The 23,206-nt window shown below is 41.6% G+C and overlaps 1 protein-coding gene and 1 long non-coding RNA gene across 2 annotated transcripts; one reads left to right on the forward strand and one right to left on the reverse strand.

Moving 5' to 3' along the window:
- The first annotated feature begins 724 nt into the window (after nucleotides 1-724).
- Nucleotides 725-22,361, forward strand: LOC129192724 (uncharacterized). The gene is made up of 6 exons (XM_054797028.1): nucleotides 725-810; nucleotides 870-982; nucleotides 20,557-20,660; nucleotides 21,620-21,744; nucleotides 22,056-22,134; nucleotides 22,186-22,361. Exons 1-6 carry the CDS (start codon nucleotides 778-780, stop codon nucleotides 22,359-22,361), a joined length of 630 nt encoding a protein of 209 aa, XP_054653003.1. The 5' UTR covers nucleotides 725-777.
- On the reverse strand, nucleotides 9,852-13,267 carry LOC129192226 (uncharacterized). Its single transcript, XR_008573386.1, has 3 exons — nucleotides 12,894-13,267; nucleotides 12,495-12,572; nucleotides 9,852-9,968 (listed from the first exon to the last, which is right to left on the reverse strand). It is a non-coding gene; the product is annotated as an uncharacterized LOC129192226 (long non-coding RNA).
- Nucleotides 22,362-23,206: the final 845 nt, after the last annotated feature.

Raw genomic sequence — 23,206 nt, forward strand, 5'->3', positions numbered from 1 at the left:
AAATAGCTCCTCAAAGTACCTGCTTTTTTCCTACGGAAGCATGTCTATAGCAAGTAGCAAGAAAGTACTGTAGTGTAGTGAAAAAACAGCAATGGCTCCCCCTTGACTCTTCATCCTAGCAAGACGTATGCTTTCAAGTTTATGGGAACAGTATTGGGAAGGCTCTTTTCCGCCTACAAAGCAAGCTCCGTAAAGGCATGCATTCTTCAGTGTGCAAGAACTTGGCCTCCGCCCCCTCAACCACCTTTGGGTTGAACAAGAAGAGTTATGGTTGCCAGCAGGCCCTCCCTCTCTCAGGTCTAGCAGCGGGGACCTTTCACCTCGCAAATGGTCTTCTGGATGAATGGACAAAGAAATCCCACAAACTCGCACTTGAGAATGTTCTAGTAAGGCTTGCCAGAGGAATGGAAGCTGTTCATATCATCACTTCCTGAAAGAGACAGTGTTTCCTTGCCTTCGTTGGCCAAAGTGCTTACTTATGTGGGGTTTCTTCTTATTTTTATGTTGCATGCTTAATGCATACACGTACAGTCTTAAGTAGAGGTGACTAACCATTAGGCAAACACTAGCAATTGCCTAGGGCCCTGAGATTTCCAGGGGTCCTCAAACGTCTCATAAAAATGATGGATTATTGATTTTTTTTCTTTGATTGAAAGTACCGGTACATATTACGGTCCTCCCTTCTCCTGCAATGGACTATTGGATGTTACTGCACGTGTGCAGATTGATTCGAGAAGACGGGCGGAAAACAAACGTGTTGGCGCGGCTTGGAGGAAAATGAGGTGGAGTTACCCCAGTGGAGCGCAGAAGGTGAGAGGAAAACAAATCGTTTTTATCAAAACCACCGAAGGTGTCAACCCTTTTGACAGGCACGACAGACGCAAACACATGACGACAGCCAGACGCTCTTGACAGCAGCAGCGCTACCGAATGCCGTAGTTCTGGAGATGAAGCTGAGAGTGACACTCATCATCACAAAGATGTGAGTATCAAAGCGGTAAACGATATTCAATGTTGCTTAAAAAGCGTCGAGATGATTCACTTGTTAGTTCATCATAATCCCCTCAGGAGGGGGGGGGGGTGTATAGACATGGCTATGTAACTACTAACGACTTAAGGTAATGAAAATTTTTGTAAAAATTAAAGTAAAAAATAATTGTCAGTGCATTACAAGGATGCGGAGGGCCCAAATGACTGGGTTTGTCTTGGCCCCCCAAATGACTAAATACACCCTTGAGCATAAGGTAGGTCCTATTTAACAGTGGGGGGTGTAACGGGACACCATAATGACGCTTCCGTGCATACCTCAGTTTTACGTTCATTTCATTTTGGGTACAATAATCTGTAATGTGTCATTTCGTGTCAACGGCTTTGAAAATGAAGCATAAAAAACTACAAACAAAGGTAACGCTCCAATAAATGCAATTTCTCCGATTTTTTTAGGAAAGTGAACATCTCATATTATTATTTTAGTAAAGTTTCTTATTGGCTGAAGTTCCGCATTAGTAGTTCGTTAGTTTTACCAACTGTTCACGTCATCGGGAAGGCCAAGTGTTCCCAAACAGGACACTTCAAGCGCTACCCAAAGGCTGGCCTGAACTGTATTTGTTATAGACACGTGACTATATCACGAGGTAGTTACACATCCTGTCCCTTTTTTTAGGAGACACGTGACTATATCGCGAGGTAGTTACTCTTCCTGTCCCTCACTTTTACTTGTGAAAACTTGGCAAGGCTCTGTATCGTACCAAAAATATTTAGTAGTTCCTATTTACGGCAGAGAGCAGGAAACATGTCTGATATCTGACATAAAGTCTCTGTGAGTGATCCGGCAGCCACAGCGATTCAAACCAAGTGGAAGCTTATATCGTGCGTGTGCGTGTGCGTGCGTGTGTGTCAGCATTGCAGGACAGGAACCCCCCAGAATGCTTTCTCAGAACCTGAGCCATTGATGGATGATAATGAGCAGCGCTTAAGATCACATGACGGCCCAAGGAAGGGAGCCACTGTATCCGAGGACAATAACATATGAGGAGAAATGGTGCAGAAAAAAGAGGAGTAGAGGATTTTTTTTTAGAGGGACGAGGGAGAGGATCGGTATAGATGGGAAAGAGTTTTTAAAATATTGTCGGGAAAGGTGTTTTTTTGTGTGTGTAGAAACTCAGGCCATCTGGTGAAGTGGAATTACATTAGCGATGCACATACTCTCCTCCTGCTCCTGTCTTGGCGCATTGCTAAAGCTGACACGGTGAAAGGCGCACCATTGGACACACACACACACGCGCACGCACGCACACACACGCACACACACTCCCACACACACACACACCCACACACATACACACACACAGTTCCATTTCCCATTACTTACATCCACATGCACTAATTAATACCTAATTCACACCCGCTGACTATTAATAAAGTCATATCACACCTTGACAGGAAGTCATCATCACTTGAAAACATTTCCCATTTCCCAAAAAATTTGATCATTAAAAATGTGCAAACTTTTCATGTAAATTCTTTATAACTGGGAGGTGAAATGTCGATCAAACCACCTGATTGAACACAAATTGGGTTTAGATTCTTCGCAGTGCATTTGTAAAGCCAGCGTACGAAGCAGATTACATGTTGCAGGACTACTGCCTGCGTCCGCTTGGCATTTGAATGACATACAGTGGAACATCGGTTATCGTCCGCACCAGTTAGCGTGTTTTTTCAGCTAACATTGAAAATGAAGCCTCGGATTACGTACATTTTCCAGTTAGCGCGTAATAAAGTGCACGTCTTGTCGCGTTATTAATCCACTGCGTCAGTCCAATTGTGTTCTTAATGCATTTTTATCACAAAACATCTTTAACCTCTAACAAAGAAGCTAACTTGCTAACAAAATGGCAACCGGAAACGGAAGTCAGCTACGTAGCCCATCTCTGACGTCATCACCGCTTGACTCAAAAATGTTAACATAAGACATGTTTTCATAGTTTTACATGCATGAAACAATTTAAAACGCATATACGTGACGACTGAAATGGATAAATGAACATTTAAGGTTACGTTTACCTTCACTGAAGACGCGCTTCTTGATGCGAGCGTTCCCAAAGACACAATGTGGCAGTGAGACGCAACGCGGACATCAACTTCCTGCTTTGTCAGGAGTTATTTCTTGAATGAAATTCATTCATTTGTAGCTTACCAGGCATACATTCATCCATCCATAAACACAACAGATTAATGACAAACAAGCCATAAAATAATTTAACACCGCTGTACAATAACCCCCCAAAAATAAGTACAACAGATATTAACAAGGATTTATTGTTTAAAATGGGTTAAGTCTGAGTTTAGCAGCTCAATAGCAGAAGGGATGAAAGAAATTGAGTAACGATTATCTTTGGCCAGAGGGACATTATTGCGCCTCCCTGAGGGCATCAGATGGAATCCTGTGATTGGCTCATGATTCTCTTGACCTTATCTGCCACTCGCTCTTCCAGGTTACACTCAAGTCCTTCTGCAGAAGTCCAGTAATCTTGGAGCAGACCTTGACAATGCTGTTAAGACCACTGCCATTGCCCTCCCTCAGAGTGCCAAGACTCGGCAGCATAGAAAGCACAGGGAGTGAGCGCACGCGTGTGAGGAGTGACTATACGCGAGGAGGGAACAGCAGCAAGCAATTTTTAGCCTTATTATATATACAAGTGCGAATTTTGGCATTAATTTGACGCCATAGCGCCTTCATAATTCCTTCGCCACTCACTTTGTCAGTCATGCTCTCTTGTTCGTTGTCGCTCTCTGTGTTACTTTTGTCTCAAGGCAAATTAGCCCTTTAGTTTAGTTCAGTTTATTATTTATTTAACAGGCACAATGTGCAACAACGCATTAGTCCTTACAAAAAGAAGAGATGTTTTACACCAGATTTAGCTATACTGTAGCTACATGTAGCCCTTGGGCAGGTATATACAGTATATACAGTATATCAATACAATCAATCAAGTACACTCAACATCCATACGGTATATCCAACCATATACTCGTCCACAGCCAACACTGATGCTTTCCCAGTCATATTTGTCTGATGTTTCGAGAAAAGTCGTACAGGTCAGAACGTAGTTTCAGACTGTCTGGAAGGTTATTCTCTTTTCTGATGGCTCTAAAAGAAAAGGCTGTCTGTGCCAAAGCTGAGCTTCTTTGAGGTAGTCTGCCGTCATTACGAGCTGTACACCTAAATGTTCGAGTTGTCTTGTCAGAGCACAACTTTACAAATCTCTCCAGGGGTGGCGGGGCGGCGTTATTCAAAATCTTAAAAATTAGTCGCACATCTGAGTACGCAATGAACTTGTCAAAAGTTCATGTTATACTTGTATTTACTGAGGATCTGACAATGATGGTACTTGGAAGGCTTTTTATTTCATATTTTCAAAGCCTGTTTATGGAGTATTTTAGTGGCTTTAATGTTGTATTATTGGCTTGAGACCAAGAGGACAAACATTAATTAATATGAGAGACAATCATTGAATTTACTTTAATAAATTTGTGCAGCATCAGAAGTGCGCATATTTCTAAGGAGTCTGAAGCCTGATGGATGATATTTAACAGCATGAAACATTTTATTGATATGGTTTTGAAATGTTGGATCCAAAATAACACCAAGATATTTGCAATGTCAACATAGTGATCTTTTCCAAAAATCCTGTGCTACAGACTAGTTTTGGTAAAATACACTGCACCCGTTTTACTTACGTGAAAACAGGACGAAGCGAGCCAGTCTGCAATATTGTCCAGAACTTTAGCAAGTTTGTTAGCTACACTAAGAGCATCCCTTCCATGGACATGGATGACAGGGTCATCTGCATACATTTGTATGTCCACCTCACCACACACTGAAGGAAGATCGAAGATCGAGTGAACAATAACGGTCCAAAAACGGAGCCCTGCGGGACACCCATATTACAAGCTGTAGTTGCTGACAGCTTGTTGTTGATCTCTACACACTGCACACAGTCACCAGGATACGATTTTATAAGTGCACAGTGGGGAGTGGTTTGTTCTATATCCAAACTGCATGGGATGTAATAACTTGTTTTCATTCATTTGACAATCAATAACCTTGGAAGTATCCTGATAGGCATATAAATACATACTTGTACATGTTTGTCCCCGGTTTTGAATATCGGAATGATGACTGTACTTTTATGAGCACTTGGGAATATACTCTCCTGAAGTGGTTTATTTGTGATATAAGCAAGAGACGCTACAAGAATGCCTTTATGTTGTTTTCTAAGTGCATTATCAAGTCCCAGATAGCTTTACTTTTGGAAGTAGTTAGTGATTGTAGATTTTTTTATCCATCTATTGTTTTGAACCACAGAGCATTCTGTGATTCAGTTACCGTTGAACCAGAAACTGGAATCAAACAATTTGGATTTTGAGGCAGTTCTTTTACTGATTCTATAAAGTAATTATTAAAATGTTTGCTGCTATTTCAGAGTCATTTGAAGTGTTTCCATTTACATTAAGGTCCAGTTTCTGACATTTGCGATGTTCTTGACCAGTCACTTTAGCTATAGTTTCTTATTATTGCCCTTTGCTTCCTTTGATTAACACAAATAACAGTTAACAGCAAACATTGAAAATGAAGCCTCGGATTACGTTCATTTTCCAGTTAGCGCGCAATAAAGTGCACGTCTTGTCGTGTTATTAATCCACCGCGTCATTCCAATTGTGTTCTTAATGTATTTTTTATCACAAAACATCCTTAACCTCTAACAAAGAAGCTAACTTGCTAACAAAATGACAATCGGAACCGGAAGTCAGCTACGTAGCCCATCTCTGATGCCATCACCGCTTGACTCAAAAATGTTAACATAAGACATGTTTTCATAGTTTTACATGCATGAAACAATTTATGCATGTTTGCATGTATGCAACAATTAAGTCGAGAAAAAGGTTTGCTTTCGTTTTCTCAACAACATACTGACTTTGTTTCTAAGATCGTTATACGCAAGTCTATCAGTCACAAGACTGGTTTTAAGGGCCTTTTTAATGCTGCATCTCTTAACTTCACTGAAGTCCACACTGACTCATTCATCCAAAGTACAGATTTTTTTAGTTTTATTCTTTAAAAGTATTTGTTTAGTGTATTTAGAGCGAAGCTCCTGAAATGTTTTTAGGTTATCGTTACATGCTGATTGGCAATTTTTGCCACCATTTAACTTGCTCTATCTCATCAAGAAATCAGCTGTATTCAATGTTCTACATCTAGTTTTTGACAGTTTTGACAATTAAAGTGAGATTATGGTCAGACAGGACTGTTAGCAAGTATACGTTTTTGCTATATGCTCAGCTCAATTAGTACAAATTAAATCTATTAAGGTTTGGAATGATTTAGTTATTCAGTTGCAGTTTCAATCATTTGTGTCATGTAGAATCTACTAGTAATCCATTTTCATTTTTTTTCTTGGTACTCCAGCCAATTGATGTTAAAATCACCCAGCAGGACCAAATCTTTATTCTATTATTACATTTTTTAAGCATTTCAGTGAGATGTTTAAAGAAAATGTCCCTAGATGATGGTGGTCTATACACAACACAACACAACAACCACAATTTAGACATTTCAGGTGAGAGCCAACAGCAACTCCAACACTTGCTAACGAGTCACTGAGGGTTTCAATCACTTTACAGTGGAATTGATCCTGGACATAAATCAATACCATTTCTTATATTCCTATCACAACTAAAGACATTGTAGCCAGGAACATAAAATACAGTCTGAGGAGGTGAGGGTTTAACCAGGTTTCGGACAAACATAGAAAGTCCAAGTTAGAGTCTGTTAGCAGCTAATTTTCAAATGTTCACCTAAAATCCCCTTAGGCTACGTACACGTTGCAGGGTATGATGCCCAATTTGGATTTTTTGTTAAAATCCACTTTTTAATGAAGCTTGTCAATGTGAACGCAAATCGTCCTCGAAGTGACGTGCATGCCCAAAAGCACAAAGTCGCACGCGTTGCCGTGTGTTTACGTACTGTGAGTAAAGATTTCTGCAGTGTACGTGCTCTCCTCGGCGCGTTTGCGGCAATTTCAAGGATTTTCTGCAAGGGGAGTCAATATTTTCTTAACCGAATGACCCTGCGTAGCCGATTAAGAAGAAAGAGGGCCTTTGGAAACCCATTGGCATTAATGGATTTTTTAACACCCTATAAACCTTGCAATCCTACCTCCACTTGATGTTCCCAGCATCACTCGTTAGCTCCTATGATGAGACGCGGGATGCTTTTTTTCATTGGAGTTCAACAGCTGCCGCAGTCCGTGCGGTCCAAACAGAAGCTGTAGTAATTCTACACAAACAAACTTACTTAAGATTGGTCAGATCAACATGCGATTGCTGCATAAGACTTCAAAACGTAATGTTAGCGTCCACTTCCTGAAGCTGCACGCTAACCATTTGGGGAATTGTAGTTCTTTTAGCCATAAATTAGTTGCATCACTGTATAAGCCGCAGGCTTCAAAGTGTGAGAGAAAAAAGTAGCGGCTTGCACACCAGAAATTACAGTAATTGTCAATAAGTCATTCACCATTTGACTCATGATTGTACAACTTTGAGTATATCTGTTTTAAATGCATGCTAGCATGTCTTCCAAAGCACTTTGACCCTAACCCGTGTTGTGTGGAAAAAATGATGACACGCTACCAAACTGTATTTGCGCTTTTTGGTGCGGTTTTTAACCTAAAAACTGTCCCTCGTCCTCCGTGTGCTGACGTGTTTGTTCAGAGAGGCTGGCAGTGCTTCCACTCATTTACACTGTATTTCATGCTCCAATGATCCTAGCACAAGCAGCAAAAGTGCCGTACCCCACCTCGTCTAAATGAGCTGAGGGGAACGCCACCCCGTCCTCCCCGAGGGGCCTCCCAGGCTTCTCCTCGGAAACTCTCCACAAAGGTAATCAGACGCAAAAACACATCTTCCTTATCTGGCGGCCCGCTCCTAACAAGCACATAATTGCTAATATCTTTGCCGAGCCGGAGAACGAACACCCGAGAGACGGGCTATGTATATACACCCTGATGGAGAGATAAGCGCGCGTTGCCATAGAAACTAAGATTTCTCCGAGTGGCGGAGTGCGTAGCACATGATTGAGAGCGAGAGACAGAGAGAGAGAGAGACGGCTGAAACTACTTTAAAAGTTTTCTGTTCTTCCACTCTTGAGTCAAGATAGATGCAAGTAATATTGTTTTTAATTAAACATGCTGTCCACAAATGAATGCCAATGAAGGACGCATTTAGATGTGCACTAAGGGTGAGGATGCACGGAGCATTTCAACACCGCTAGGACACTGCACTGCTTTTGTTCATCTCCAAATGTCGGAAATGTTGCCTTTTGTCATTGCGCTCCAATATCATACTAGCAACCTGATGCAAAAGGCTTGTACCGTAAATGTTGTGTTCTTCATTTTCTCCAGGTAGTTACCAGATCCAGCGGATAATACGAGGATATTAGTGTTGACAAAAGTGCCAATAATGGTACTGAATTATTTATATTGCCAAAATGTGCATCTTTTCCAGCATCTTAATGACATACAGCTGTTAATGTCCAAAGAAATGTCTTTTTCTTGGGAGCCCACAACAGCATACCATGCACTTCCCTGACTATTCCATTGTAAGACTTAAAAACTAGGACAGTCATGACCAAAAAATTGTATAAAACTGAAAGGTTATTGCGCTTATTTGCCAAATACCAAATTGAAATAGTTATTTTTCCACACACACTAACCAAAACTGAATGTTGTTTAGCCTTGTTTTTTGTTTTGGAGTTGTAGCAGTAACGTATGCACTTTCCTGTCTCTTGCAGGGTTATACTGCAAACATCCATCTTATTACAAGTCTTAAAGTCTTGCCTTAAGTTTTGCAGATTGTCACGCATTGTGGGGGTCAAGACTGAGGCCAATTTCAAGAAATTGTACTGTTGTGAGCAGAAAATTGTTTAAAACTCAAAATGATATTGCCATTTACTTGGCAAATAATAAACTGAAACAACAAAATGGACGTTTATGTGTAGCTCTAAACGTAATTAAGGTGTTTTTACTCACCCTTTGTCTCCCCTACGAGGTTATGCTTTTTTTCCGACAGCATCTGTCACAACATAATATGCAAATAATATGCAAATAAGCCGATCTAGCGCTTCCAGGACAGCCAATAACTACTTTTCTCACTGAGGGGTTGGCAACAGTGCATCCTGCATTCATCAGCTTGCTTTGGCTTGCTTGATTTTCACACATGTTGGGTCACTTTCAAGAATAACAACATCTGCAAGGTGCAGGAACGACCATATATGGCACACGCTGCATGTGGTCATTGTACCGGTTACACAAATGCCTTTAACTACACAAAATGGACATCCAATATTATTACTATATATAGTATTATCTTTTACGCTGAGACCATAAATATGCGTACGCGAGATCGCTTTACAGCGTCCCACCACTGATTGTTTTTTGATGCCAGAGGCGGTCCGCTCAGCGTCTCCATCTGTATCTCCACTTGTCTGCCTTTCATCTTGGCCTCTTTATCTGGCGTTCTGCTCTCAGTCTGCCTCTAATGGTATCTCCGCCGTCGCTGCAATCCAATAAGCACAGCCGCTAATTGAGTCTTTAAAGGCTTGTCTGATGCCTGCTCGCCGCTTGCTTCGCCCATCTTCGCCACACCTCAAACAACGTGCCGGCGCCTGCCTGTCGAAAGGTCACGAGGCAGATTGGAATGGATGGAAGTCCCTAAAACCAGGAAGTAATGAACAAACAGATGAAAACAATACACTATTTTTTCGCTTTCATTTTTTTTTTTTTTACCTCAAATGACGGGTCGTCGCTTGCCTGCTGAAAGGTCATGAGGCGGGCTGGAATGCATGGAATCCGTCCCCCTTCCTCAGAATACAAATGGTAGGGTCCAAAAAACAGGAAGAAGCCTGATAACTAACAAACGGATGGACAAAGAAACAATAATACAGCATTTTTCCACTTTTGTTAGATGAATGTATTACTTTTTTTTACGTTTTAGCCATGACGAAAACCTTTCCCGCTGCACTGTGGCCGAATGGTTAACATGTTGGCCACACAGTCAGGAGATCTGGAAGACCTGGGCTCGAATCTCCGCTTCGGCATCTCTGTGAGGAGCTTGCATGTTCGCCGTGTGCGTGCGTGGGTTTTCTCCGGATACTCCGGTTTCCTCCCACATTCCAAAAACATGCATGTTAGCTTCATTGCCGACTCTAAATTGTCCATAGGTATGAATGTGAAGTTGCTAGTTGTTAGTCTTTATGTGCCCTATGATTGGTTGGTGACCAGTCCATGGTGGAACCTGCCTCTCGCCTGAAGTCAGCTGGGATATCCACGCAACCCTGGTGAGAACACGTGACATAGAAAATGGATGGATGGATGGAAACCCTGCAAATGGTAGAGTCCACAAACCAGGGAGTAGCATGTTAAAAAACACCATTTTTTCACTCCTCCTTTTTTCAGCTTAAATGACGGGCCGCCTTCCGCCAGAACACAAATGGTAGAGTCCAGAAACCAGGAAGTAGCCTGATAACTAGCAAACGGATGGACAAACAAACACAAATGCAGCATTTTTTCCACTTTCGTTGATGAATGTATTACTTTTTTTGCCCTTTTAGTCATGACAAAATACGACAAAGTATTAGAGCCCCATTGAAAAAACAAATAAATCTTGAGATTTTGGGAATAAAGCCGTAAATTTACAAGAATAAACTTTAACTTTACGTTACAGGCAATGCCAGAGAGAGCTGTGAAAAGGGGGGACTTATGTGACCTTTGGCCTTGGGCACGTGGAGGGGACGGCGAAGGAAGGCGGAAGTGAGGAGGGCTATGTAGACATGCTAACCTGTTTGTGCTCAACTGCTTTGTTTTGCTGCCACCATATAAATAAAAGCTTGCCTGAAGCAAGAAGAAAACTTCCTTCCTTCCTTCCTGAAGAGCTATGCTTTATTTTCACACCTATGACACAATGACACATAATATTATGACTTTATTCTCATAAATTTACAACTTCATTCTCGTGATATTACAACTTTTTTTCTTGTAAATTAACAACTTTATTCTCGTTAATTTACGAGAAAAAAGTCATAAATTTATTCTCAAAATCTCTGATTATTATTATTATTTTTAATGAACAAACGGACAAATAAACACAAATACAGAATTTGAACACCTTTGTTGGATGAATGTATTACTTTTTTTGGCGTTTAAGTCCTGATGAAACCCTTCCCTCTTGCCCAGAATGCAAATGGTAGAGTCCAGAAACCAGAAAGTAGCATGCTAATGAACAAACGGACGGATAAACAAACACAAATACAGAATTTGAACACCTTTGTTGGATGAATGTATTACTTTTTTTGCAGTTTAAGTCCTGATGAAACCCTTCCCTCTTGCCCAGAATGCAAATGGTAGAGTCCAGAAACCAGAAAGTAGCATGCTAATGAACAAACGGACGGATAAACAAACACAAATACAGAATTTGAACACCTTTGTTGGATGAATGTATTACTTTTTTTGGCGTTTAAGTCCTGATGAAACCCTTCCCTCTTGCCCAGAATGCAAATGGTAGAGTCCAGAAACCAGAAAGTAGCATGCTAATGAACAAACGGACGAACAAACAAACACAAATGCAGAATTTTAACACCTTTGTTGGATGAATGTATTACTTTTTTTGCAGTTTAAGTCCTGATGAAACCCTTCCCTCTTGCCCAGAATGCAAATGGTAGAGTCCAGAAACCAGAAAGTAGCATGCTAATGAACAAACGGACGGATAAACAAACACAAATACAGAATTTTAACACCTTTGTTGGATGAATGTATTACTTTTTTTGCAGTTTTAGTCCTGATGAAACCCTTCCCTCTTGCCCAGAATGCAAATGGTAAAGTCCAGAACCCAGATAGTAGCATGCTAATGAACAAACGGACGAACAAACAAACACAAATACAGAATTTTAACACCTTTGTTGGATGAATGTATTACTTTTTTTGCAGTTTAAGTCCTGATGAAACCCTTCCCTCTTGCCCAGAATGCAAATGGTAGAGTCCAGAAACCAGAAAGTAGCATGCTAATGAACAAACGGACGGATAAACAAACACAAATACAGAATTTTAACACCTTTGTTGGATGAATGTATTACTTTTTTTGCAGTTTTAGTCCTGATGAAACCCTTCCCTCTTGCCCAGAATGCAAATGGTAAAGTCCAGAACCCAGATAGTAGAATGCTAATGAACAAACGGACGGATAAACAAACACAAATACAGAATTTTAACACCTTTGTTGGATGAATGTATTACTTTTTTTGCAGTTTTAGTCCTGATGAAACCCTTCCCTCCTGCCCAGAATGCAAGTGGTAGAGTCCAGAACCCAGATAGTAGCATGCTAACGAGCAAACTGATGGACAAACCAACATCAATACAGCATTTTTTCACTTTCATTTTTCTCACCTCAAATGACGGGCCTGCCTGCCTGCCTGCCAAAAGGTCAAGAGGCCGGCTGGAATTAATGGAATCCTTCCCCTTGCTCTGAATGCAAATAGACAAACAGATGGACAAAGTTCAACATTTTTTCCACTTTTGTTGCACATTTTCTAAGTTTCCCATGTGAAATCATATAAATCTGTTCCAGGGTCAAACTGTCACCATCACAGAAGTGGTTTATTATCTGCACCGGCATTGTTTTAAGTGATTTTCTTGCACACGACCCCTGCGCCGATATCCTCTGCATAACGTGGGGATAATTAACATCTTCACCTGGCTGCTGGTTTGCTCGTTTTTGAAAACGGGCTAATTAATCACGAGGACACACGTTGGAACTGGAGTCCGTTCCGTGGAGCGTGAAATTACCTTTCTCTCAGCGAGTAAGCTCCATAAACAGTGATGCTGGCAGGTCGGCCTCTTGACTGGACTGGGTGGTTCTTTATCTGGCGCACTAAATGCAAGGAGTGTGACCCAAAATAAAGAGTTAAAAAGGTCATCGGAAGGTGAGAAAAGACGTCGGATGAGTCAAAACAAACAAGGAGGAGAAGTTGTGTTCTGTGGTGGGCCAGGTATGCCAACACCACCTCCTCCGAGCAAGCATTTCGGTCCAAATCAATAACTTTGAACTCCCTCTTGACATCAATAGGCGCGCGCTCTCATATAGAAGAGAAGCGGGACGAGCTGGTATGAATCACTCGTATACACCCACCACCGCTCACCTCTCCCTCTCCGGCCGCCCACCTTCCAGGCGCCGTCAGCAGCACCATCTTTGTACTTAACCTCGTACATCACGTTGAGACGCCGGCGAATGGGATGTGGGACTATTTGTGGATCAGTAGGAGTGGATCATGGCTGCCGAACTTGATGGAGGGGGATGTTTTTTCAGGGAAAGACTGACATTTGCAGCCATGAAATTATCACTCCAGGCAGGTGCTGGCGTACATTTTCACCAAAATTTTGTTTTAATCAGACGTGTTTGGCGATGAAGTGGAACATTGAGTTGTTTTCTGTTTAACAGCGCCCCATATAGCAGAAACCACTTTTACGAAGGGACAGAAGAAGAATAAACAGTCGCTGCTAATGTTGTTTTTAACAGTAAAACACTAACAACAAGAAGGAACTCTCCCAATGCTAATGTGTCAATCTATTTTTATGTCTTATGTATGTCTAATATGTCTTATTTTCTTGTATTATGTGTACTATATTGGGCAATGCAAGTGTAGGGGTGACCGTTTGGATGTTATTTTATGTCTCTAATAATGTAAAAGAGAAGGTCATAAACAGGTTTTCTACGTGCTACAAACATATTTGATGTGGCGGAAATTCACTTATCACGCTTGGGTCTGGAACCAATCAGCCGCGATAAACGAGGGATTACTGAATGAAAAATGTCGTACTGTTTTTCCACATGACGTGGAAGTCATGCCTGCTTTCATTTCGATGCCACTCCTAAATACTGTGAGCAGTCAGATACACGAGAATGTCACGAGATTTCTAGGAGATCTTTTGAATTTCTCACGTCACAACTTTAGGAAGTCATAGTGTTGTCCATGCGTGACAACCTGCCGTATTTGTTTCTTGCTTTTCTTCACAGTGACAGCCATAAAGTATTTTTTCGGATGCAAGTATTGAGTATCGGTTATCTAAACCGGAGTAAGGCAGCAGTGGGAAGATATTTTGTTTTTCGGGGGGCTAAAGACCTACCTTACGGTCACTGATCCTTCACAGATCCGACTAAATCCAATTTTACAATTTGGGGGGTGGTGTCCATTCACGTCTGAGCGTTGGTGGGGGCGGTGGCAGTGGGCCGGACCCTAGACCCCCGACCAGTGGCAACAGAGTAGTAGGCGTGGTCGGAGGAGGAGGCTGCGCAAACCGAGCATGTTGGCCATGATAAGAATGCTAATTTACCCTGAACACAACTTGAGATTTATAAATGATCTTCTTAAAAGAAACTTACCATAGTTCTTGACTAGGATCCAATATCCTAAAAGCCCTGGAAATGTGCAGGATAGGCCCTAAATAAATAGAACATAAATTACAATAAATAAGCCCGCATGGCAAATTCAGAGTCAAGCGACAAGACTGTAGAAAGTAAACTCGGATATGCATTAGAGTAGTCGGTGTACAGCTTGGATAGCAGTATAGATTTACTAGCCACTGAAAATGCCACGACACACCAGCCATAATCTGGCAACAAAAGCGAGTACACTCATTGGTGTGAATATTTAATATGAGCACCATTGTTATCTAGCACTGCCTTAATCCTCTTGGGTGTAGAATTCACCACAGCTGCCCAGGTTGTTACTGGAGTCCTCTTCCACTCGTTCATGATGACATCACTACCTTCCTTCCTTCCTTCCTTCCGCTTGAGGATGCCCCACTACTCTACGCCATCACCTTCACCTTCCTCAGCAAAGCACTCGTCATCATAAAGGTGTGATTGGCTCGGTTTGTGAATGTTGGAATCCATGTTTCCCGTCAATGAACCGCAGCTACCCTAGTGCCGGCTTCACTCATGCAGCCCCGACCACCACAACGATCTTCCTGCTCACTTTAGACAACAATGGCTGTGTTGAGTCATTTTCAGGGGACACTAAATGTACACGGCGATACAAGCTGCACACGGACGACTCGAAAGTATAACCAAGTTGACTTTTTCAAGTGTTCTCCCCTGAGAAGACATAATAAAGTGTTTTCTGAAATGTGAGGGGTGTAGTCACCCCCATAGTGTGAGATCGTGTAGCTTTTTGAGTGCGTCCACTCAGACTTGTGTGGCTCACAACACATGTGAGATTGAGAGTACAGGGGCCTGAAAGGGACAATAAGGCTCAATATTGGACGATATTTCCCATAGGCGGCCCGCTGCTGTTGTAAAGACAGAATTATTACCACCCAGGATCTTTTTATCTTTTCGTGCAGGTGTGCTTAATGTAGTGTCTTTTCTCCCTCGATGCGGGCGATGCAGCAGAAGTGAGAGTGAATGATGAGTCTGTTCACGGGGATTTGATTGCTACTTAGAAACCAGGCCACATTTTCAGTCTTTTTAAAATAATTTCCAATGTTGCTCTTGCTTTCCCAACAAATGTAGTTATTTGTTGCACCCCCCCCACCGCCCCTATCTCCTTCAAGGCCTCCTTTTGTGTGCTCTGATTTCCCAGGAAACTTGGCAGCAGCTGGAAGACACCCCGTCTACACACAGTGTATATTAGTATATTACACATACAAACATATTTATTACACACATGCTGGCACGCGCACATAAAACTGATTTTCCCACGCGGCCTACCTGTGGTGATTTCATTATTTGTTTAGCGGGAACTCCCCGTCGGCGGGAATGTGGCAACAGACGTTTATGAAACCAAATTAATTATCTGTGCCAGTTCCCACAGGATCGGTGCAAAAACACACAGTGCTCATCGCAGATTTGTACACAAGATTGGAACATAGGTCCCATCTGACCCGCAGCCATACTCTTCTGTGTGTGTGTGTGTGTGTGTGTATGTGTGTGTCATTACAGCCTCTTTTATACTCACAGCAACTTTTTTTGCCCTTAACCAAGGTTGTCCAAACTTTTTCCACATACATTGATACATTTTGTACATTAAATGTAATACAAAACCAATAAAGTGTAGGTTGATATGCTAAGCTAGGGGTCGGCATGCCTTTTTGTTGTGGTTCCCTTAGCAATGCTTGACTATTTTTTCCAAAACCCGAGTGGGAACGCATTTTTAAGAAGAGTTCAAAATATCCGACGTTCCATAAGATGGCAAATGCATCCCGTCCGAGTGGGAACTTTTGAGTGGATGAGTGCGAGGAAGTGAGGTGTTTGTCCGCCTGCATTCGTTGAAACATGACAGACTGAGAAGTGCAAAATACTTTAACAAGCAGCAAAACAAATTACAGTTACTCAAACCGGAAAAGGAATGCACCAAATCGCGGATTTACAGAAAGTGATAACGAGGGATTTGGTACATTCCCTTTCCATTTTGTCGGTGGTCGAGAAGTTCAAAACACTTTAGCAAATAGTACCAAATGAACCAAAGGCGGAACAAATGAGCATATGCTGTTCATTGCTGAGAAAGGCTGGTCATCTCATCAAGGAGTTCAATTATTTTTTGGGGTTATTTGCTGAGCCTTCTGACTGCCACGCACGTCGGAGCGAGTGCTGTCCAGCGTTTTGGCTGCGTTAGCTGCCGTTTGACGGATGATCCTTACTTACTTGGTGAGCCTCAAAAACTCACCATACTCCGTCAAGTGTTTGTTCTTCAGATTCCGTATTAAATTAAAGCTTTTTAACGTGCGACCCCCACAAGATAGGTAGCTAAGTTCCACACAGCAGACATGTTTGTTTTTGTTGTGGCAGGCCTGCGCGGTTTCAAGGGTTTGAAGGAAAGTGTGCAAGGACACAAGAACCGGCCACGGCTGCGTAGCCTGCTAGCGAGCTAAGTAGTTAGCCTCTATTTTTTTTTTCTAAACTTAAGAAACAGTTTCAAACGTAGTGGGAAAGAAAGAAAGAGTAAGAGGCCTAAAACTTACCACTTCCACGCAGAATAGGAGGATAACTTTTTTTCATTTTTCATCATGTCGGACATGCCATGACCTAGTGGCCAGAATACTACATATAACTTGTGTTTCAATATTTTTTACTAATAATGGGCTATAGTCAGCCACGAAACAGAAATGGCTAATTCATTAGTTAATTTTTGAAAACCCGTGGTGTAGTGAGGGAGCGGTATTCGAACCGCAATGTAGCAAGTGACGACTGTACCTTGAAACCGGTAACCGGCCCGTGCCTACAGTGCATTAATAATACAAGACGCACACCGTATTGTACACTAACCGGAAAATGTACGCAAACCGAGGCAACATTTTGGTGTAAATTTTGTACATTAACCGAAACGTACGCTAACCGAGGTTCCACTGTATGTCCCCTTTAAGACCGGTTTCACATTTCAACCAGTTATCTTGTTTTTACACTTGTTTGACAGTTAAGAATGCTAAAGCGTCACTTAAAACATTTCTTGTGCAGTTATTATTACGGTGATAGTTTGACTAATTCATTTCCCATTGTGTTTTTTTAGTGGGCTTCAGTGTTTATTATTGTGGTCGTAGAAGTGCACAGCATCATACGGAGAGCTTTTTCTCATATCGCATGTGATTATCATTCTAATAACAGCAACTGAGTAACTACCTGCGCAAACCAATTATATCAATCACTTCTTTGTAGCTGCTTTCTATTTGTGCAGTCATTACGCACGTCTTGTCAGATTGTATAACAGACTGTTTTAAAAAAAGCGACTGGAGGTCGTGTCACATTATGCTGTGCCGTGTCACGTCTGTGCAGCTTTGCCGTACACTGAGCAGCGACACAAAAGACATTTCCCTTGCTTTGTTTGAAAAGCCGCAAACCTGACACACACATCGCTCCGTGTGGCGCCTTGCAAAGCCGACTCCCGATCTTTGCACACATGGTCAAATAAAGCAATTCTCATGCAGATGGGAGCGAGGAAATGACAAGCAATATCTTTGGGAGTCAGACAGGATGTTGCTGGAAATGAGAAGAGATTGTGGTTTAATCCCTCAAAGTCCTCAAGGCGGGGGGGTCAAGAGTGTTGCCGCCCGTATTTGGAATGCTGTGGCATTTTTAAAGGTGAGTCGTTGCTTTGTCGGCTGATAATCTTCAGGGGGGACTCGTGTATGTCGCCAACTCGTCTACTGTATGTCGAACGACTCAGTTGCTACGATTATTATGAAAAAGTGCCCTCTTAAAGGGATAGTTTGGATTTTTTGACATGAAGTCGTATGACCTCCACATCAGCAGTGCAGTGCATCAACGATGACTTATCACCGTTGATGGGCTACACCGCTAATAGGGATATCATATTACAACATGTCACAAAATCTGAACCATCCCTTTAAGTTGACGTCAATTACACGGTCGACATGAAATTGTTGGGTACATGTCGACGCATGTTTGCGTGTTGTCAGCTTCATCGTAATCACTCAGCAGCTTGCCACAACACACGGTAGCTCCTGCCTCGTTACACAGCAGTAAAAATGCACACCGTGACTTCCTGTTCAAAATAAAAACACGATAGTATCAATCCGGACTGTACGCCCATTTATTTATTTACCTTTTTTAGCCACCAGAAGAAAGATTTGCATATTTACAAAAGCTTTGTTGTCAAATTAGCCAGCAGGTCTGTTAGATAAGCGTATCAAATATTGTAACGTCGGCGGAATGACGATGAAGCAGGATGACTGTCAGCCTTTCATTGAAGTTTACAAGAACAACACTGTGTACCTGACAGCAGGGGTGTCCAAACTTTTTCCTACGAGGGCCACATAGTGAAACGTGAAATGACGCAAGGGCTGCTTTGATATTTTGTAAAGCAACACAGTAGATATGCTGAGAAGTCATATATTTTAAGAAAAAACTGCATCTCAGCTCTGTGATGTCGGTGAAAAAGCCGATTACTAATACCAACTTTGCCTTTTGCGCTTTTTTCCTTATTTTTGCTGTTTTTGTTTTTTCAACCATTTCAACTTTCCTCGTAAATAATCTTTGTCAATTTTCTTCTCGTAGTATTATGACTCTATTCCCATAATATTATACCTTTCTCGAACCTAATTTTCCAAAAATGAGAATTTTATTAACATTACGACTTTTTAAAAAATAACATGTTTTCTTTAATATTTTACGTCTATGCTACTAAAATGACATTATTTTTCCTCATAATATTACAAGTTTATTCTTGTAAAATTGCAACATAGAACACAACTATATATACTATTCTCCAAATATTTGGACGTGTAAAATTACAGGTGTTTTTTCCATTTCTGCTGTTTTTTATCTTCCACTTCAACTTTCTTCTTGTGAATTTACTCCTAATGACTTTATTCCCATAATATTTGGACTTTATTCTCCTAACATTAGAACTTCTGCAACCTAATTTTCCAAACATTACAGCTTATTTTATTACAACTTAAACAAAACAGCTTTTTTTTACTTTAATATTTAAACTTTATGCTACTAAAATGACATATTTTTCCTCATAACATGAGAGTGTTATTCTTGTGAAATTACAAAATATCTCTTTAGATTACAACTGTTTTCTCTTAATATTTGTAATTTATCCTTGTAAAATTACCTTGGATTTTTCCATTATTGCTGTTGTTAATTTTTCGTTTTCCCCGGGCCACACTTCGGACACCTCTGCCTTACAGCAAGACAAGACGCACTCCATGCTTCAAGACGGTTCGTAACTCTTCTTCTCTCTTGGGCTTGCTATAGCTAGCAGGCGAACGCCACTGCCCCCTGTAGCGCAACCCTTGAATCACAGCTCAGGACCCTGCACATGCACAAGACTCCCGGCTGAAAGAACTGAAAGATTGAAGGATTGCACACACAACAGGCAAACACGTCATGCATTTTAAACGTCTGATAGACCACCCACCAACATTTCCGTCCAGTCTCCTCTCGTCAACGACAACTCACACGACGCTTCACGTTTTAGTCATCAAATGTTCACCTCGACACTGTTTCGTTTCCATCGTGAAAAAAAAGCTTCGTCAAGGAAACAACACTGCTCCGAATCAACATTTGCAATAAATATGACCATTGTGACACATCCATTAGATACAAAACTCTCCCCTCCTCTCTTGAATGCCACTGCTTGCTCACAATAAAGGACGCTAACAAGCCAAATGCACAGAAGCACGATCCAGCCTTAAACCTGATAATATGCCTCACACACTTTTTGAATGTATTTTAAATGATGTGTCTCACCATTAAAGAATGATAATGGGAGATGACTAACAGAGCAGATGGAATCGGGGTCACAGTCTAGCCTTGTAGGCTGGTCGTCAGGCTGCCGCGCTTCCGTCTGTTGTGGGGCCACCTCCGTCTCCCTCAGCAGTACTCCGCAGGCCATTGGGTGGTCCCGTCTAGCCGTCCGAGATGATGCAGCTGTACCGCCAATGCCACGTCTACATAATCCATACCGCTTGTCTGTTGTAATTCCAGTGAACATACAGGAGAGTCACTCGTGTTTACCCTGCTGCAAAGTTTGAGGCCAGGTTGTAAGAAGGTCTACTGTCACACAGGGCACCGCCATCTTGCACTGACAGGTACATCGCTCATGTATGCTTTATTGTTATGCACTACAATGTATGCTTTACTATCACGGATTTCTAAATTACTACAAATTATTTAAGATGTGTTTAAGATTGCCTGTTTTTTGTAGAGAAAAACAAGGATTTTTATCTCCACAAATAATTTTTTTTTTAAATTACATTTATTTTATTTACTTGTTAAATTTGCTTTTTTATCATTAAATTGAATTTCATTTCCACAAATTAAAAAAAAAATGTTATTGACCAAAAATCTGCAAATTGGGGTGCACCGGTTACAATTTTTGGCCGATCACCAATCTTTAAAAATCCTCGTATTTTGGCCAATACCGATTTAAAAAAATAACTTACAGCATTCTCCTTCATGATCTTATTTTGTTGAAAAACATTGAACAACAAAAATAAACAATAAAAAATAAAGTGCACAGTGACCGAAAATGGCTGGTCGTCCAATGCCATGAACGCTCAAATTTTCCTCATATTACGGGAGTTATTTTTTATGACACTCTTATTTTGTTACCACAAGCGCTCTTATTTTAAAAGGCCGGACGTGTGTTGAAAAGGCCTTTTGACTGTTGCTAAAGAGACAGCCGTGGCCCCCGTCCATTTTTTTACACCAAACTTCCACGACATCGGCGGTCAGCCTGAAGCCCTCGATTACAGTAGCTTTGCTCTTTTCACTGCTCATAAGCTCTAAAAGCAGACTGCTGCGTGGCTCTTTGGTCGGGCTAGCTTTAGCTTGATTGCTAGCTGTCAGTCTGCATGTGCAAAAGAGACAGTGACCGACTTTCAGACCTTTGCGGATATGGATGAGAGCGGTGGAAATAATTGTACAGTAAGTATCGGCCGATCGCCGATCCCCAGTGGCGGTTCTAGCTATGGGCCATATGGGCAATTGCCCAGGGTGGCAACCTCTTGGGGGCGCTGCGATAATGAATCCCATTTATTGTGTTCAGAGCTCATTTCCTCATCAAGTCAGGATGTACGGCAGATGGGCAAGAAGAGGAGAAACGGGGCCAAAGATGAAGCTTCTGGAATGCATGTGATCAAGTTAACGTTACTTGGTGACTATGCTACAACCGTGCTTCATTTGTTTTCTTGAATTGTGTAAACAAGAATGTAAATCAATTGCAATTTAATGAGAGCTTGTGCAATATTTTGGAGCACTTCTGCAGTTGAAAAAAACATCTGTAAACAGCAGTTGTGCGAGTGCGTGTTTAGTTTGAGGAAAAGAGGCTCGGGGGGTTGTACTTAAAGGATTTGTGCATTTGCTTGTTTATTAATATATATTTTATTTCTTTTGTGGCAATTTATAACTTCATATGGTTACAAAATATAGGCTTTGTAAAGAAAAACTAGTAGTGTAAATGTATTTGTGCATGTGTGCCACAGCGTCGCTCGGCCCAGGGCGTCACTCAAGCCAGGCACTGCCGAGCTCCCAAAATTAAGGAAATTGTCGCCGCAAACAATGGTGAGTTTCTGTTTCGACAACAGCTTATGATGACAACCACTTATGTCCAAGTGGGCCTGCTGGTCCGGAGGGCGCGATTTCAAAGTTACAAAACAACCGACGGAACTTTAGCAAAACCCCCGTCAGTGATGAAGTTTACCTGCGAGCTCCAGGCAGCAAAAAGCAAATCAATGAGCGGCACGTCGCAGTCGATGGAGAGCGTCTTCCATCACCGTCTGCACCAATAAGACGGAAGCTTACCTGTGCACTTACTCCGCCGGCAGGCAGAGTCAGCGAGCGTGGAAACACCAAGTCAGGGAAAAGAAAAAGTGCCTCTTGCTCACGCTGCATGCTTGCTTGCTTGCTAATGCATCTTCCTCAGCGTCCTGCTGTGCCCACCCAAATGCTTTCTTTGCAACACCGCGAGCTGATGCAGCCAGTGTGCCGCTAAATGGGCTTGGATTAACAAACACTGGCCACACGTATGCAACAATAGATAGCATTCAGGGCAGTAACTGTAGTCAGGGCACAGTAACTGTGCTGTAGTATGCATGCCAGGCCAGAAGGTGGCGATCATCTCTACTATAGGACTTTTGGGCACCCTCGTGTTGGTATAATAACTGAAGTGGTGTGGTATCTGAAAAGGTGGAGTCAGACACGCTGCAGTTCCATCATTTGGTTGACACATAAATTGAAATTTGGATTGCAAAAACAAAAAATGCCAAGCAATCATTCTGTTGACTTTATTCATAGAGCACCTTAAAAAGCAAGACGGTGCTGCACACCAGGGCAGGACAAGTAAAAGCAGCAGCGGTGCAATGAAAAAAGATCAATAAAATGAATAAAAACATCTAAAACAAGAAGAACAAAATAAAACATGTTTCATTGACTAGAATTTCTGTCAAATGTCAAATGTTGTTTCCATACAGGAAGGGTAATCAGGCTCTCCGCAGCATCTTAAAAAAAGTCTAAAATCGAATCATTTGAATTGAAGACCTTAAAACGTCTAAAATGCCCTTAAAATCTCATAAAATGTGGTAAATATGACTTTGAAAGGTCTTAAAACTGATTTTCCTTCATGTCTTTTATTTGT

Source organism: Dunckerocampus dactyliophorus, chromosome 13, assembly GCF_027744805.1.
Source record: "Dunckerocampus dactyliophorus isolate RoL2022-P2 chromosome 13, RoL_Ddac_1.1, whole genome shotgun sequence".
Lineage (NCBI taxonomy): Eukaryota > Metazoa > Chordata > Actinopteri > Syngnathiformes > Syngnathidae > Dunckerocampus > Dunckerocampus dactyliophorus.